A 17,244-nucleotide genomic window follows, 5' to 3' on the forward strand; every position below is an offset into this window, starting at 1 on the left:
AGATTATTTGGTGGAGTAGAAATGGCAGTGACCTGCCCAAAAACCATTCTTTGTTTTTTTCCCTCTTGAAGGGAATCCCAATTTTTTCGTTTTGTTTTGTTTTGTTTAAGATGTTGGGGGTAGGAGTTTTTATTAATTTATTTATTTTTGCTGTGTTGGGTCGTTTCTGTGCGAGGGCTTTCTCTAGTTGTGGCAAGCGGGGGCCACTCTTCATGGCGGTGCGCGGGCCTCTCACTATGGCGGCCCCTCTTGTTGCGGAGCACAGGCTCCAGACGCGCAGGCTCAGTAGTTGTGGCTCACGGGCCTATTTTGCCGCGCGGCATGTGGGATCCTCCCAGACCAGGGCTCGAGCCCGCATCCCCTGCATTCAGGCAGATTCTCAACCACTGCGCCACCAGGGAAGCCCGGGAATCCCCATTTTGTTCAGCTGTTGTCTGACCGTGTGTTTCAGGGCCACTCCCCCCGCCCCAGTTGGTGCATCCTGACTCCCCTAAGTCAATCCTGATCATTCTACTTCCCTTACCAGTGTTTGGTTTAGGATTGATCATGTGATACAACTCTGGCCAAATGGACACAGGAGAAACTCTACTGGCAGGCTTTGGGAAAAGTTTTTCTTCTTGTTAAAATGAAATGTAAGAGAAGAAAAAATTTGTGAGGACGTAATTGTCATCCTGGGATTAGGAGGGGACAACTCAGGACAAAAGCCAAGGTGCTGAAGGGGACACCACAGACAGAAATGATCTGGGTCCTCGATGATGTCACTGAGGCTCCCTGCCTCTGAACTCTTTTTTGTAAGATTATGTAGTGTATCTTTATAATTTTTTGAGCCATTTTGAGTTTAGGATTTTATTGACTTGTAGCCAAAAGCATCCTAACTGACGCAGGTGGTCACCGACAGCAAGTAAACAACTGGTGACTGAACATGTTTAAGGGAGGGAAAAAATAAGCTCTATTTCCAAATCTATGATCTGACTGTGCTGTTTACTTTAACCTATGGACTGCAAACTACCCAAATCAGAAATAATACTTCTGAAATAAATATTAGTCTTTAGAACTGGATATAGTTAACATCAAGTAGCCAACATATCAATATTTGCTCTAGTAGGGGCCTTAGCCAGGTTCTAGAGTAGGCATCTAGTAAATAATTTTTAGTGAATCAAGGAGTATTTCAGCTGAGGAAATAACCTTGGCCTAAGGGAAAAACTAGTAGCAAATTAACAGTCTAAAGTCTTGTTTATACTTATTATATTAGAGAAATCCCAAGCCATCCATAGACATGTAAAAAATTAAAGTAGGAAGTATTGAAGGTGTGGCCTCTCGTGGGAGTTTCCTGAGTGTGTAGTTCATCGCACTTATGAGGCTCGGTCAATTACTTCATAGAATGTCAGTTTAGGAGGGACTGTGGGCTTATATAAGCTAAGAAGTAATTACTTCATGCAATAAAACTATAAGCAGGTCCCTAGTTAATGAATTTGCTGGTTGTTCTCCCAGTTTACAGACATTGACCCATATGAGACATGCTACATACGCATAAACACAGAGAGACATATTCATTGAGTTAATTAGGGCAGGCGTAATTGCAGCAACAGACAGACCCAAGAGTGAAGTCACTCTCAGAAATGGAAGTTTCTTTCCCCCTCATATGACAGTCTGGGCATGTGATATGAGTTGGTAAGGGTCACCTGTCATGTGGCCCTTCAGGAACCCAGGCAGACAGCTGCTCTATCACCTTTGAGTCATCGCTCTCCTTGCTGCCATCCAGCCAGCAGAGAGGGAGGGGAGACAACGTGGAAGGGGTATGGTCTGGTCCTGAGCCATACCCTTTAAGCAGCACCTTTCACTTGTACTCACATTCCGCTGGCTGGAACTTGGTCCCATAGTCACACCTCACTGCAAAGGGATCTGGAAAATGGAGATCAGCCTTTTGCTTAGCAATAATAGGAGAATGGGTTAGCTGGACCGCTTCTGACATGTGCGGTGTCATGGAAAGAGGACCAGGGACCTCGTCCTCCCTGGTCCCTTCTCCCCACTGCAGTTAGAGTCCTCTTTGCATAGTTCAAAGGTGCTTGTCCGTCACCAGCCACCTGCAAGTCTCTGCTGAAAACTCTTCAATAACTTACTGTATTCAGGATAAAGACAAAACTCTTTATCCTGACATACAGGCTCTGCATAATCTAATATCCTTAACCTATTCGTTTTCAACTTTGGAAAATGCTCCTTCTCCCTTTCAAGGCTCTAGCCACACAGGCCCCCTTTCACATCCTCTGTTTCCCATGTTGTCTTTTTTCTTAACATCTTTACTGCAGTATAATTGCTTTACAATGGTGTGTTAGTTTCTGCTGTATAACAAAGTGAACCAGTTATACATATACATATATCCCCATATCTCCTCCCTCTTGCATCTCCCTCCCTCCCACCTTCCCTATCCCACCCCTCTAGGTGGTCACAAAGCACCGAGCTGATCTCCCCGTGCTATGTGGCTGCTTCCCACTAGCTATCTATTTTACGTTTGGTAGTGTATATATGTCCATGCCACTCTCTCACTTTGTCCCAGCTTACCCTCCCCCCTCCCCATATCCTCAAGTCCATTCTCTAGTAGGTCTCTGTCTTTATTCCCATCTTACCCCTAGGTTCTTCATGACCTTTTTTTTTTCTTCTTAGATTCCATATATATGTGTTAGCACATGGTATTTGTCTTTCTCTTTCTGACTTACTTCACTCTGTATGACAGACTCTAGGTCCATCCACCTCACTACAAATATCTCAATTTTGTTTCTTTTTATGGCTGAGTAATATTCCATTGTATATATATGCCACATCTTCTTTATCCATTCATCCGATGATGGACACTTAGGTTGCTTCCATGTCCTGGGTATTGTAAATAGAGCTGCAATGAACATTTTGATACATGACTTTTTTTGTGTGTGTGTGGTACGCGGGCCTCTCATTGTTGTGGCCTCTGCCGTTGCGGAGCACAGGCTCCAGACGTGCAGGCTCAGCGGCCATGGCTCACGGGCCCAGCTGCTCCGCTGCATGTGGGATCTTCCTGGACCAGGGCATGAACCCGTGTCCCGGCATCGGCAGGCGGACTCTCAACCACTGTGCCACCAGGGAAGCCCTACATGACTCTTTTTGAATTATGGTTTTCTCAGGGTATATGCCCAGTAGTGGGATTGCTGGGTCGTATGGTAGTTCTATTTTTAGTTTTTTAAGGAACCTCCATACTGTTCCCCATAGTGGCTGTATCAATTTCCATTCCCACCAACAGTGCAAGAGTGTTCCCTTTTCTCCACACCCTCTCCAGCATTTATTGTTTCTAGATTTTTTGATGATGGCCATTCTGACCGGTGTGAAAATGGGCAGAAGACCTAAACAGACATTTCTCCAAAGAAGATATACAGATTGCCAACAAACACATGAAAGAATGCTCAACATCATTAATCATTAGAGAAATGCAAATCAAAACTACAATGAGATATCATTCCATGTTCTCTTTTCATAGGGATTTTGCACTTGATGTTCCCTTTGCCTAAAAACTCTTTTCTCCCTTCTTTGCCTAATTAGTGCCTACTCACCCTTTAAATGTGACTCTCCCAGGGGAACTTTCCTTGATTTGTTCAAATTCCTCTAAATCAGCTCTCATTGTGGAGTATAACTCCCTGCCCGACAGCACCCATTACAGTTATTCTTTTAAAACTGTTTGTGTGATTGATTAAAATCCACCTCTTCCACTAGATTATAAACTCCATGAGGTCAGCAGTTATGTCTGTTTCTTACCCACAAAAGATACTCAGTAAATATTTGTTGAATATAAGCATACTTGAATGAATGAATGAAGAACTGATAGCTTGGGCCCTGCCAAAAATTAGCCATGTCATCACAGAGGTTTTTACTATTTGGGGCCTTAGTTTCTTCATCTGGAAAGGATTGAACTAGATGATGTTTAAGACTTTCGTCACCATGGTCCTATGGTCCGACTATTTTAAAATTGAATCCTGTGGGTCATTATGGGTGTTCAATCACTCAGCTATGTTTCCTAAGCAGATGTTACAAGTTCTGGATCTGGCAAGTAGAGTAGAAACATATTTTATTCTTTTGTCCTGAATTTTTAATTATTACAAATTCAGGGCAAACTTTAACTTTATCCTAATCCTTGAAGTCCAATCACAGCTGAAAGGGGATTGGATAACGTTAATAAAAAATAAGAGAATCAATGGTTATACAGAAAAAGATAAGGAGATAAAATCCATAAATATTTTGTTAGTCATTGTGGGATTAACTCCCGTATGGGACTGGAAGATGAGTACTATGTTACTTTTATTCTGTTTGAATTTGGGCGTTGGTTTTATGAAGGTCATGTTTTGACGGTGACTGAACATAAATGTTCACCGGTATAAGAACAAGGGCTGGTTTTTCCTCCTTTAGATTTTGAGATTGGTATTCAATGAAAATATTCATATCTAGGCTATTTAACCCTTTCTAGATGATAGGATGACAGGTAACCATTACCAAGCTTGATTTCAAGTTGCTGGATAGCCTCAATTCCATGAACTCCATGAAGTCAAGGACCTTATCTGTCTTATTTCATCCCAGTACCTAGAAGGTGCCCTGAATAAATAACAGGTTAAATTAAAAACAAAAACAAAAACAAAAGAAACAAACACTAAAATGACCATTGGAGACATCTGCACTCAACATTCCCTGAAGCTAAAAATTAAAACACACAAAACTCTGGCAGCTCTGACAAAAAAGTGATGAACTGATCTCCACTGAGGGTACTTCCATGAACGAGAGAGGGACCCTAAACGCAAAATAAATTTTTAGTATTCTCTCTTAGTTTTGAAATCCAACAAGATGGTATTATTTTGATTTAGATTCCTTTTTGCTTAGGAAACCTAAATTCATAGGTGTTTTGGCTGCTGCAAAGAGGTCCTGATTTCTCTTATTTAACAAATCAATCTCCAGGAAAAAATAAGACTTTGATGTCCAGAAGAGGGCCGGCTTCCTGAGACTCTGAAACTTGAGATGTCACAAGTATTTCTCCTCTACAACTGCTGGGAAAAGGAGCACGTTTCTTCTCTAGGGGAACTGAAGCATAATGAAATGCAATCTAAGAACACGCAAACTTATTATCTAGCAGGATGGTTGAACGGTTCCAATCAAATGGAGGAGAGAAATAGGGGCTTTATATTTGGATTTTGGAAAAATGACTCTGCAGCTATATTTAGGTACAACGGTGCCTGCAGGTACCTGAAATAGTGGCAGTCTGTGGCTTGTCTGTAACATAGTGAATATATTTTCTCTTTGAAACTTTTCATGGGGGTGAGTAAAAATCACCCCAAATTATTCCTGCAGATGGAAAGAAGCTATCTCACTGTGGATGATGAGAGAAAGGTTGCTACTTGTCTAAGTGAGAGGTTGGGGATGGTTTTTCAGCTGGCTCCTCAGAGGGCTGCCTTTGTGCCGAAGAGTGCTTAGGGTAGGCGGACCCTGTGACTTTAAAAAAGCCCAAAATTTTCTTTATTTCTCCCACTCTTAGAAATTGCTAAAAAGTGGAGCTATAGCTTTTATGAGAATACTCTCTCTTCCATGTCTCCAATGTATAGAAGTCCTGGCACCAGGGAGATGACCTTTTTAAAAATACTAATCTGACGTCACTTGCTACTTAAAACTTATCAACAAGTTCCCACTGCTTTTAGGTTAAAAGTAAAAATCTGTAATGTGGGCTACAGGTCCCCAAGAGAGCTCTGGCTGTGACCAGTCGTTCAGCCTCACTCTGTGTCCCAGGGACTTTGCACATGCTTCCTTCTCTGCCTGAAATCCATCTTCCTCCACCTTCTTCTGTCTAGTTAAATTCTACCTATCCCTGAGATCACAGCCCAAGTGGCAAAACTCATAGGAACCTTACCTGACTTCCCAGACTAGATCAAGCTCCTTTGTTCAATACTCTTATAATTCCCTGAAGCTTGTCTTTATCACAGTTAGTATCAGCTGTCTCCCTCTCCTAGATTATTAGGGCAGAGACCATGTCTGTTTGGCTCACTACTAAAATGCCCTGGCACGTGGTAGGTACTCAATGAATATACAGCACACAAATGAACGAATGAATGGATCTGGGTTATACATTCCATCCCTGCATAAATTTTCTAAATATTTAATATGCTTATAATACAAACAAGTTTGTTACCTTATTATAACTAAAAACAAAAAGAATGGTCAGTTTTCACTTTGTTTCATATCGACTGTGAGATAGCTAGATGAAGGTAAAGGTAAAGTATATGGGTTTTGTCATCACACAGGCCTAAGTTCAAAACCTGGCTCTACCACTTTACTTGCTGTGTAATCATGGGAAAGTTACTTAATTTTTTTCTATGTTCCAGTTTCCTCATCTGTAAAATAGGTCAGACCTGGATTTCAAGTCCTGATCCATTTATCAATTATCAATTGTGCAATTTGGTTCAAGTTAATAATCTCTCAATAAATAAATTTTTAAAAAAAGTTACTTCCCTGGTGGTGCAGTGGTTAACAATCCGCCTGCCAATGCAGGGGACACGGGTTCGACCCTTGGTCGGGGAATATCCCACATGCCGTGGAGCAACAAAGCCCGTGCGCCACAACTACTGAGCCTGCGCTCTGGAGTCCGCGAGCCACAACTACTGAGCCCTCATGCCACAACTACTGAAGCCCGCGTGCCGAGAGCCCGTGCTCCGCAAAAAGAGAAGCCACTGCAATGAGAAGCCCGTGCACTGCAACGAAGAGTAACCCCCGCTCACCGCAACTAGAGAAAAGCCCGTGCGCAGCAATGAAGACCCAATGTAGCCAAAAATTAAAAAAAAAAAAAAAAAAAAAAAATCTCTCTAAGCTTCAGGCTCCTTAACTATAAAATGAGGCCAATAATATCTATCTGTTTATCTCTTAGGGTTATTAGGGGGATTAATACACATACACACATATATATGTATATATTTAAATCTGCTTATAAACATATGGAAGGTGCTCAGTCCTTGTGGAGTAAAACAATAAAAGCAAATTAAAACAATAGTTTGACAGTATTTTCTATCAGTATACTAAAAAATTGGCCAATGCATCTGTTAGTAATGATGTAGAGAAAGAGTTATCATATGCTGTTGGTAAAATATCCTTGGAAAGCACTCTGACAATCTATCAAAACTGGAAACACAACTAAATCTGACCTAGAAATTTCCCTCTCTAGGAATTCATCCTTTAGGTATAATCATACATGTTCACACAGATTGTGATAGCAAGGTACTGAAAACAATAAAAAGTTCATAGATAGAACTAGTTAAAAAGTTATGGAATTGCTAAAATAAAATACTGTACGGTCGTAAAAAGTACTGATAGAGAATTATCTTACGATGTGTTGTTTGATGAGAAAAGCAATGTAAAGAACAATTCAAATTGTGTTTTAAAAAAAAAAGACCCCTCTATACAAGCATCCAATTGTTTAAATGGGCAAAAAATTGTTTACATGGACAAACACTTTCCTATGGTCTTACGGTCTTACTGCTCATGGGAAGAGAAATGAAGGTACCTAGCTAGGGTGAAATTTATTTTTATTTTTTTATTTTTTGGCTGCGTTGGGTCTTCGTTGCTGCTCTAGTTGCGGCGAGCTGGGGCTACTCCTCCTTGTGGTGCACGGGCTTCTCATTGCGGTGGCTTCTCCTGTTGCGGAGCACGGGCTCTAGGCGCGTGGGCTTCAGTAGTTGTGGCACGTGGACTCAGTAGTTGTGGCTCACGGGCTCTAGAGCACAGGCTCAGTAGTTGTGGCACACGGGCTTAGTTGCTCTGCGGCATGTGGGATCTTCCCGGCCCAGGGCTTGAACCCGTGTCCCCCTGCATCGGCAGGTGGATTCTTAACCACTGCACCACCAGGGAAGCCCTGAAATGTATTTTTCATCGTCTACACTTTTTTCTTTTTTTGGTAACGGAGTGCACATATTCCTTTATCAACAAAATTAATTTAAAGAGCAAAGACTGTGAATTAGCTACTGCCACTACAATTGCTCTTACTCCTATCATTATTAGATGTTACAGCCAGGCTGCCTCAGGGATCCCTGGGCTGCTCCAACATGAAAGATGTAAGAAAACAGGGTGGCAAAGTAGTTACCATGGGAGGATGTATCGATCCACAGGTTCCAGTGGAGAGACAGAGATGGCTGGGAATTCTGGCAAAGAGGCTGATCCAATAACTGGACAGTGGGTATTAGGGATGGGCAGTGGTTTTTGGGTTATCCTAGGAGGTAAACAGAAACCAAACCTTAGAACAAACGTCCTTTAAAACGAATTTACTGAGTTCTCATTACTACCTCAAAAATAAGTATTATCCTCATTTAATAGATGAGCAAGTAGAGGGTGAACAGCCTGTCCAAAGTCACACACAAGTCAGGTGACGCTACCTGGAAGTCTTACTCCAGAGGCAGGCTTTCGGCACGCTTATAGGATATTGTCTTTGTGTAGCTTTTAGGGATCTTACTGCTATTTGTTATTCAGTTTTAAACTCTTGGTACCCTTGCTCAAAATAAGAACTCTTTATTGGAAATGGAGGTCCACTCTGTGCCAACGATTGCATTTGAAGCTGTGTTTGGTGATTTCGAGAAGCTCCTTTATTCCCTATTTGTGGGTTCTCTAGTTTCGCCTCTATTTCCTCTGGAACAAGACTGCTTGGCGAAATCAAGTCTTGTGAGCCCTCCTAGTGATCTCCTATGGCCGTCAGCGTTTTCAGTTAGGAAGGACAGCTCAAGGGAGAAACATATCGGCGCATCTCCCGGCCTTCCAGACTCGGAACTTCATGAACAGTAAACACGGTTTCATCTTAAGGACTTCTCTTATTTTGATGGTCAGCGTAGTTAAAAAAATACCACATGCTGCCGGATCTGTCTCGGCCCCAGATGAATACATTTTGGGCAAATCCCTTCGGTACAGGTAGAGTAAGTAGGTAAGGTTATAGGACAAGGCCAGAGCACAGACAGAACATTCTGTGACCAAGTGCCACCCAGATGCAAATACATCTGCTTCCAGTGTAAACTGGAAACTTCTTGGAAGAATGGTCCCCTCCTAGCAAGGCTCTACACTCTAGAATACTCAGAAGTCTCAGAAATTGGGAAAGGGCCGAGGTAGTAGTTAATTTAGTTTGTCCAACTAGGGACAATCAGTCAGCAAATGGATATTTTCTTTTGAAATTATATTTTAATAAAGGTATTTAAAGGCTTGAGGTGGTTTCAATCATTCTACTGCAATATAATGGTTAATTTTAAGAGCTCTGTGAGTTTGATTTGTATTTAAGATTTTTACAATCTATATATAGGTTAGTCTTTAATAACCATTTATACATTGCTTCTTTTTATATAGGTCATGTATTCTCCTGGGAGAGTAACAAGATTAGAAATAACAAATACAGTACAGAATAAAGTGCTTCAAACTGCATTATATAATTTCATAAAATTGGTTTCACACTGAAACATTTAAATAAGAAAACCAGCTGACTTAAGGAGGAAAAAAACCCCTAGTATATGCATTTGAATTGCTATTGTTTAGCAAGTTTTATCCTCAGCAGTGTGGTGGTGGTCTATGTTCACAAAGCTTCAGCAACGTGGCAGTTCATTTGGGTCAGTGTGGATAAAATTATGATGTTTTTTCTTTATTTTAAAAAGTTGTGAAGATGATTAACATTTACTAGTCAAAATGTCAAAGGAGTATTGTAAAAGTCATTGCATTTTTATAATAATTCTCCAAACTCTTATGTACAAAATGTTCTTATTGCACACAGTGTAATAAATTCAGAGGCTCTTATGGGACAGGAGGTAGCAAGATTGGGGCCAATACTTTTCTAATTCGTTAGGATAATAAAAATTGGGGCTTGCTTTTCCTCTCCCAGCTAAATGAAGGCGATCTGGTGCTCTAGAGAGTCTATTATTCTGGCTGGTTTTGTTTGTTTCTGTGAAGTTTAGCATCACTCTCCTTGTTTGGAGCCCTCAGGCCTTTTTCAATTTTTCTGTTCGTGCATTAAAGGCCTCTTCCTGTATTTGCAGCTTTTCGTTTATCTTGGTCTGTGAAGACAGTCATAAAAAAGTGGTTAGGATGGAGCTATCTTTTGTTGCACATTGTCTTTGTGGTTTTGACATACTATAGTGCCTAAAGACAGACATTATCCCTCACACACCTTCCTGTTTTGCAGACATAGCCGTGTTTCAGCCTGTAGTGATGTGATAACACTTTATCATATTTCTCTGCACATTCCCAATGTGTAGCATGTCTGCTATGAACAGGAAGTGGTATTTGGACAGCCATTTTTCACATAGCTTTGTGTTAGAAGATAGGCTAATTTATCTGCATTTTCAGACAGACTTTACCAATAAGCACCGAATCAGAATAACTGCTCTAGGCTCAGTTATTGCAGTGCTGTTGGTACTGCCACCCCTTTGCAATGGATGTTTTTGTTTCCTGCGTAATACATTCTAAATGAGATCCCAGAAACCTTCTGTTGTGAAATAACAACACAAATAATTTCACAATTAGAATGTTTCTCATAATTAAAGAGTATTCTTCACACATATAACTCCTGGAATTATGCCACTTTGTGGTACAGTTTTGGTAGAAAAAAGTAAGCAGTTGCTGACAGGTTTTAGTGTGATAGCATTTAGCTTCTGGCAGAGATATTCTGTGGACTAACATTGCTACCTGCATAATTCCAAAAATATTTTCACAGTATCTGAACATGTGTAGCCCTGGAAATGTCTTCCTTTTTTCATGATGGGCTATAAAACTGTGTATAGAGAAACCAGTGGTGGGGCATGGTAAAACTGGTGTTTTTGTTGAGGTGATTTAAAATAGTTGACAAGTGTATGAGGAATAGTTTAGGTGATTTAAAATAGTTGACAAGTGTATGAGGAGTAGTTCATACACATAAATGTTAATAAGTAATTTGAAGTTTAAAATATTAATATCTATAACCTAATTTGAGGACATCAGGGTAACTGTATTTTGAGAAATGTATCAGTTTAATTTTTATAGAAGAAATTTAAAAAATCAAATACTGTTTTTGGTCCAGATGTAACTTCATTCTTATTTCTTTATTTATAAATGTAATTATAGTAGGTAGTTTTCAAAGGTACACCTGGTTGCCTTATCTGATGAGATTTTCAGTTCAGAGTTGCTATTTCTTTTTTTGCGGTACGCGGGCCTCTCACTGTTGTGGCCTCTCCCGTTGCGGAGCACAGGCTCCGGACGTGCAGGCTCAGCGGCCATGGCTCAGAGGCCCAGCCGCTCCGCGGCATGTGGGATCTTCCCGGACGAACCCGTGTCCCCTGCATCGGCAAGCGGACTCTCAACCACGGCGCCACCAGGGAAGCCCAGAGTTGCTATTTCTGAAAAGATCACACTGGTGTCAATAATTCTGGGTTCTCGTGTGAATATCGATCTTTTTTGGCTCAAGTTTGATTATCAAGCCCTGGGGTCAAGTCTGGCCTCTAGCTTCTCATCTTTTCCTTTCTTGGTGGCTGGGTGAAGGAGGCAATGAGGGATGAACATGGTCCTCCGGGCTACAAAAGAACTGTCATATTTCAGGGGCCACTAATCCCCGCAGGAATAAAATTGGAAGAGCTGAAAGGAGCCAGGGTCTAGAAGTGTGGAGACCTAGGGATTAGTTTAGCTCTGTGGCCTTGGGAAAGCCACTCAATCACCTTTAGTTCTTATCTGAAAAGTTAAGTAGTTTAAAATTAAGTATGTTAAATTTCATGTATGTTAGCTTTTAAATTCATAATTCCAACTCCTAATTTTGTGATATATTCACCGACATTATACTACTTCGTTAATAGGATGTTGTGATATGTTTTAAAAATAGATTACTTCTGCTTCTTTAAGGCATGCTATATATTAGACCATACAGGGAATGAAATGGTTTGAAGGAATAATCTTGTTACAATTCCAAAGCATCGGGAAGCACTGCTCTAACTAGACAATTGACTCTCCCCTCTTTCAATTAATGTATTCTATATCCACCAAAATCTCATTTCTTTTCAACTAAGAACAGATGTATTATCATCTTCCAGCTTCTGTTTCACTGTCTCATCAAGGTTTTCACATTAACCTGGAGGTCTTTCTGGTATTTCACTGAGACAGAATTCACTGACACAAGTGTGTGCTCTGGGGAAAAGGCTCCTGAAGGTCAGGTGCACACCTGCTAGAGCTGACAGAGGGACATGTCTCAGATCTCTAGACCATGGTGATAGGGCGCTAGATGACAAGACTCCGCGTCTGGTCAAGAACAGGTTGTCATTGGTCTATGGGTCTATGGTGTCTCCGTGTTAATCCTCAGAACACTGCTGACCAGACATGCTATCCTACAACCCCCAGGATAGGGTATGGCTCTACTTCCTTTTAGGAAAGAATGGAAAATCCATGACCTGAGTTCAATACCCTTTCAGTGATCACTCCTTGAGGTGATTTCCCACTCAGCTTTTCTAACCTGGAAATTCAAGTTGACCTAAAAATACCTATGGTCCCAAGATGGCAAACTTCCCTCAAGGTTTTCACATTATTTTGCTTAGACAGGGCCAACAGCCAACATTTAATGAAAGAATTTAGTGCTAGCATTCATATTTCTCTGAAATATAATTCTTTAAATATATTAAGGTTTGCTCCATTGGGTATCATTTTTATTACACAACTCAGGGCCAAACTAATTTCATTTTGAATGTATCTTTAAAATTAAAATAACTAAACTATATAAGCTTAAAATGTTTGCTCTATTCAGTATAATTTTAATTAACATCTCAGGGCCCAGATAACTTCATTCTTAATAAATTTCTAAAATTATAAAGTGAGTCAATGGGAAAGTAAGTAGATTAACATAAAAAATTTAAGGATTCACACTATTGTCAGAAATTTCTGAACTACAGAAAGTGAAATATGCCTGTAACCATGCTGGAGGAGAAGCTCTGAAAACACTGTACTTAAAACATGAATTCTGTACTGCCTTTTCCTACAAAAATTATAATAAGAGTATGATTTTTAAATAAAGAAGGAGAAAAAACTATTGGAAAATTTAAAACATTTTACAAATAATAATTGATTAAATGTTCCTACAGCAAGTCAGTGTCTTCAAAAGGTTTATATACACTGACCACTGACAAGTGGCTACCTTTGAACAGCGATGAGACAGTTTTAAGAGCCAGGAACACTGGAAGGAGGTTTTAGAAGTGGAAAATAACTTACCCATCTAAAACAGGGGGAGAAATTTAGGTAAGCAGAGCGCAATTACCCGACTTGGAATTTGACCAAGACACAAGAGTAAACACTGAAAAAGTGCCACACCACTGGAGTATTAAAAACCAAAGTAGTCTGGTCATGATATTAGACGTTATGTGGTTTCTGTGGACAACACTGGAATTAGAACTAGAACCCAGTTCACAGCTCCCAATCAGGGCCTTTCATCGGTTTCTGACCCTGGAAACCCTGGACAAATGACAATCTTTCTGTGTCTCTAAGTTTTCAATTTATTTATCAGGTAAGTGCCTGCCTAATTCACATGGAGTTTACTAGGATTTTTGAGAGAAAATACATAGAGGGGTTTGCTGTCTTGAAACACTGTGTCAATCCACATCACCATGCAATTTTACTGAAAAATTGGCAATAATTTGGCCCAGGCTAATGTCCATGAATCTACTTAACATGGAAATGATCAAGGCACCTGAAAGATCTGTATCCCTCACCTCTGGTCCAAGTTCTTTCTATGCCTAATTACATTTAGATGAGCCAGCTAATGGACTTCCAAGCTCAGTAAAGATGGCTGCAGGCCAGTGGGACAATAACACACACATATAGCAATCATATTCTTTCTGCTATAGTAAGTAGTGATATAAATGCTGCAGCCTTTAATTTAAAAAACTTTTTTCAATGAATAGTTAAAAACATACTGCTCACTACATGGAACATGGCCTTGGTAAAGATGTTTTCAATTTTGGGAGCCTGCAAACAATTCTATTACTGTCTAGTAGTCCTTCGGTGATAATTTCAGAGCCGCAGGATCACAAAGGAGCCCAGGGCCATGATTATACATAAACTATATTTAGATGAAATGTTATCAAATCTAAAAAGGAGATATGTTCTGAACTTAGCTTAGTTCAACTGCATTCTGCCCTTCTACACAGTAACCAGTTATTACATTCATAGGGTTGTTAACAATAAAGCTTTGTGTAAAATGTGTCCTTTCACTATTTCTGGTAAACACTAAACACCCCTTATTAAGCCGAGGACTTTGGCTGGTTCTGTTGGCACTGAATCATTAAATATTCATGTAAATAGCACATTAACATTTGATGATTAAACAACTAACAAGGTATGCTATTGCCAAGCTAATCTTTTGCTCCTTCTAAATTAGTTGCTAATACAGTGTGCTTTTATATATAGTCTCATGTCCAGAAAGCAACTAAATCTTTCCCTCAGATGCATTCATATTTTAAACATGCAGTATATTGTCCTACTGACTCATTGTTATTGCCACAAGAAATTATAAATCCTCTCAAAATATGGAAATCACTCATTTAATCATTTTGCCTAGGAAATGATGCAAGCCTTTGTGTTGAGGTAGAAATGTTTTGTTTGTTTGTTTGTTTTTGGATGGGGAAAATACATTAAGCGTAGAACTTAGCCAACTGATTCATCATTGGCAGTTGCTACTGAGATGGCTGTTGCCATCACCACTTTCATGCAGCCATTGGTGTCAGTGATAACACCATTAGTATACATAGCCATTAGCTCTTAGTGGTATGTGAAAAGGAGCAAACCATCTGAGGAGTTCAAAGATATGAAAGCCTCTCTGTAGGCATTCGGTGAAAGGTCTTAGCTAAGAATTATGGTCTGAGCTTTCGTGTTTACTATTTAGAAATGTTCTCCCATTACTCTTGCATGAGCAATTGCTTACAGCGTGACTGGGCATGAAGTCTTTATCATGTTATTTTTTGGGTCTCAATGCTGAATGATCTGTAAACTGATAACGCACCACACTATGTGCTGTTGGTGAATGTATTCTGTGATCTCACTGAGTCTCAGATGACTCTACTGAGAGTTATGTGGAGATGTTATATCGAACTCCTCCATCATCAGCGTCACTCTCGCTGGCAGAACATGGGTAGTGTTTATAGACATTAAGGTTGAGGTTGGCTAATTAACCAGTAATAAAGTAAGTGAGCACACCATCAAGGCTGAGTACCTGAATGCTGATTAAAATGTCATCTGTGACTTGACCCAGCACCAATTTTATATCTTCAATGGTGAAACCAACTAATGGATCGGTCTCTGAAGTGTCAGCTTCTGGCTGGGACTCTTCAGGGCCTTGGTCTTGATTCAACCCCTAGAATATTAAAAGTAAACAACACTCAAGTGATTTCTGGAGCCTTTACTGATAGTAAAGGTTTCTCTCGGGTAGTTTTCTATCAGAAATGATGTCAATCTGGAAGGATTTTGATTTGACGTCTTCCTGCATTTTCATTATTCATGAGCACCATGACAAATCAAGTAACGCTGCTTTTACCTACTCTGGGGAAAATGAAGGTGGAGATCGGGGAAGACGGAGTAGAAGTAATTAAAACTGCTGAACCACCCTCAGCTGGCCCACTTGTGAATCAACGCCAGAAGAAATATTTATATTTAGCTAGGAAAAATCAGAGGGAAAGAAGATAGAAGAGCATTTTGTTCTTTCTCTCCTATCCTCTAGAGAATATAATGCTCAGATAGGGTGAATTAAGAGACACAAGGAAATATACCTTCATTTCCATATCCAGTATTGGAGGTGGCTCTATGAATGTTGAGTAAATATCAAATGAGATTCCTTCTTCTAGAGGATCAGGGAAAGGGTGACCTGCAGGCTTCACAACCTCTATCACTTGCTAGTGGGGAAGAGAAGAGCTATATTATGACAAAGTCTTTTGGTGAGTAACCACAATTTCAGGCAATATTTATAAAGTTCCAAGTCTATTGTTTTTTAAGTGCCGTCGCCTCTGAATTCTTGACGCTGCCGACCTCTTAGCTCTCTAGTGCTTTTTGTGCTCTGTACCTGGTAACTTGCATTTTACTTTCCCCCACTGTCTAATTTTTCTGTACCATGGAGTTTAGAACTTCATTTTGTACTGCCTTGATCTTGAGTTGTTTCATGGGTCAGTGTCCCCTTCCTCCTGTCTACCAGCTCTCCGGAGGTAGAGACCATGTTTTAGATCCTCTGTGCATCTTCTCCAGTTCTGGCAGAGGGTTTCGCGCTTAAAACACTCAATAACAGCCTAATGGTGATTGATATTACTCAGTAGAGCACAGCTGTTCTTGGAGACAATGGTGAAGTGGCCAAGAGAACCTGGTGACAAGGACAATAAAGGCTCTCAAGGTTAAGGTACATAGCCAGCATACAGTAAATCAGAGAGGAGGTTTGCAAAGTCAAGCAGAAACACCTAGGGCAAGGCAAGACGCCACTGTGAGCATTTTAATAATTCTGTGGCAAGAGTGCCAACCAGAGGAAGAGTGACGGGTGGTCAACAGTGGAAATGAAACGAGTTAAAGAAGTCACCTTATGCGGTGTCCATCTCACCATGACTTGGGGGAGAGAGCGGAGATGAGGGTACTGATGGCATTAAACATCTGATGCATCTAAACGGTTCCTCTTGCTCTGATTTCATGTTTAAAAGGCAACATTCCAATCGTAATCTGTGCCTTCCCATCTCAGATGATCTACAGACACACCCAGTTTAGTGCTCTGATCTTCATGCCTGTTACATTCCTCATTGGAAATCCATAAATCCATGTTCTAGTTTATTTAGTGAGGTCTCGGGAGCTTGTTTTTGTGGCCCTAAGATGAAGCTACCCACTGTATGCTGACAGTCTTTAAGCCTACAAGTTTTAAGACAGAAATCTAGAAATGTGTAAACTCACCAAATAATTAGCATCCCATGGGGCCTGGAAACACCCTGAAATCATCACATTCATTTCTAACTTCTCTACAATATTTCAAATAAACTTACATGTTATAATACTTCATCTTGATTTACATATTAATACTTTTGATTTAGATAGGTTTTAGAATGAACTGGAGGCTAAGTTATTGCTTGGTCATAGCAATGTATTTTGCCTTGAATTCATATTACTAATTTTAATTTGATTTTATAGGAAGTTGCTGCTTAGTATAAATATATAGAAGGACTGAAGAGCCGTAACTTTACAGTCAAGGCAATTTGGAAATCA

The 17,244-nt window shown here is 40.2% G+C and overlaps 1 protein-coding gene across 1 annotated transcript in view; it reads right to left on the bottom strand.

The window, feature by feature from the left end:
- Positions 1–9,715: 9,715 nt before the first annotated feature.
- The window catches only part of CABCOCO1 (ciliary associated calcium binding coiled-coil 1), a 125,833-nt gene continuing 118,304 nt past the window's right edge, over positions 9,716–17,244 (bottom strand). Inside the window, exons 6-8 of the mRNA XM_065894564.1 lie at positions 15,783–15,905; positions 15,230–15,370; positions 9,716–10,067 (exon numbers count right to left, since the gene is read on the bottom strand). Coding sequence (XP_065750636.1) covers positions 9,993–10,067; positions 15,230–15,370; positions 15,783–15,905 — 339 coding nt within the window. The 3' untranslated portion in view covers positions 9,716–9,992. The remainder of the gene's footprint in view (positions 10,068–15,229; positions 15,371–15,782; positions 15,906–17,244) is intronic.

This window comes from Phocoena phocoena, chromosome 16 (genome assembly GCF_963924675.1).
Source record: "Phocoena phocoena chromosome 16, mPhoPho1.1, whole genome shotgun sequence".
In the NCBI taxonomy this organism is placed as follows: Eukaryota; Metazoa; Chordata; class Mammalia; order Artiodactyla; family Phocoenidae; genus Phocoena; species Phocoena phocoena.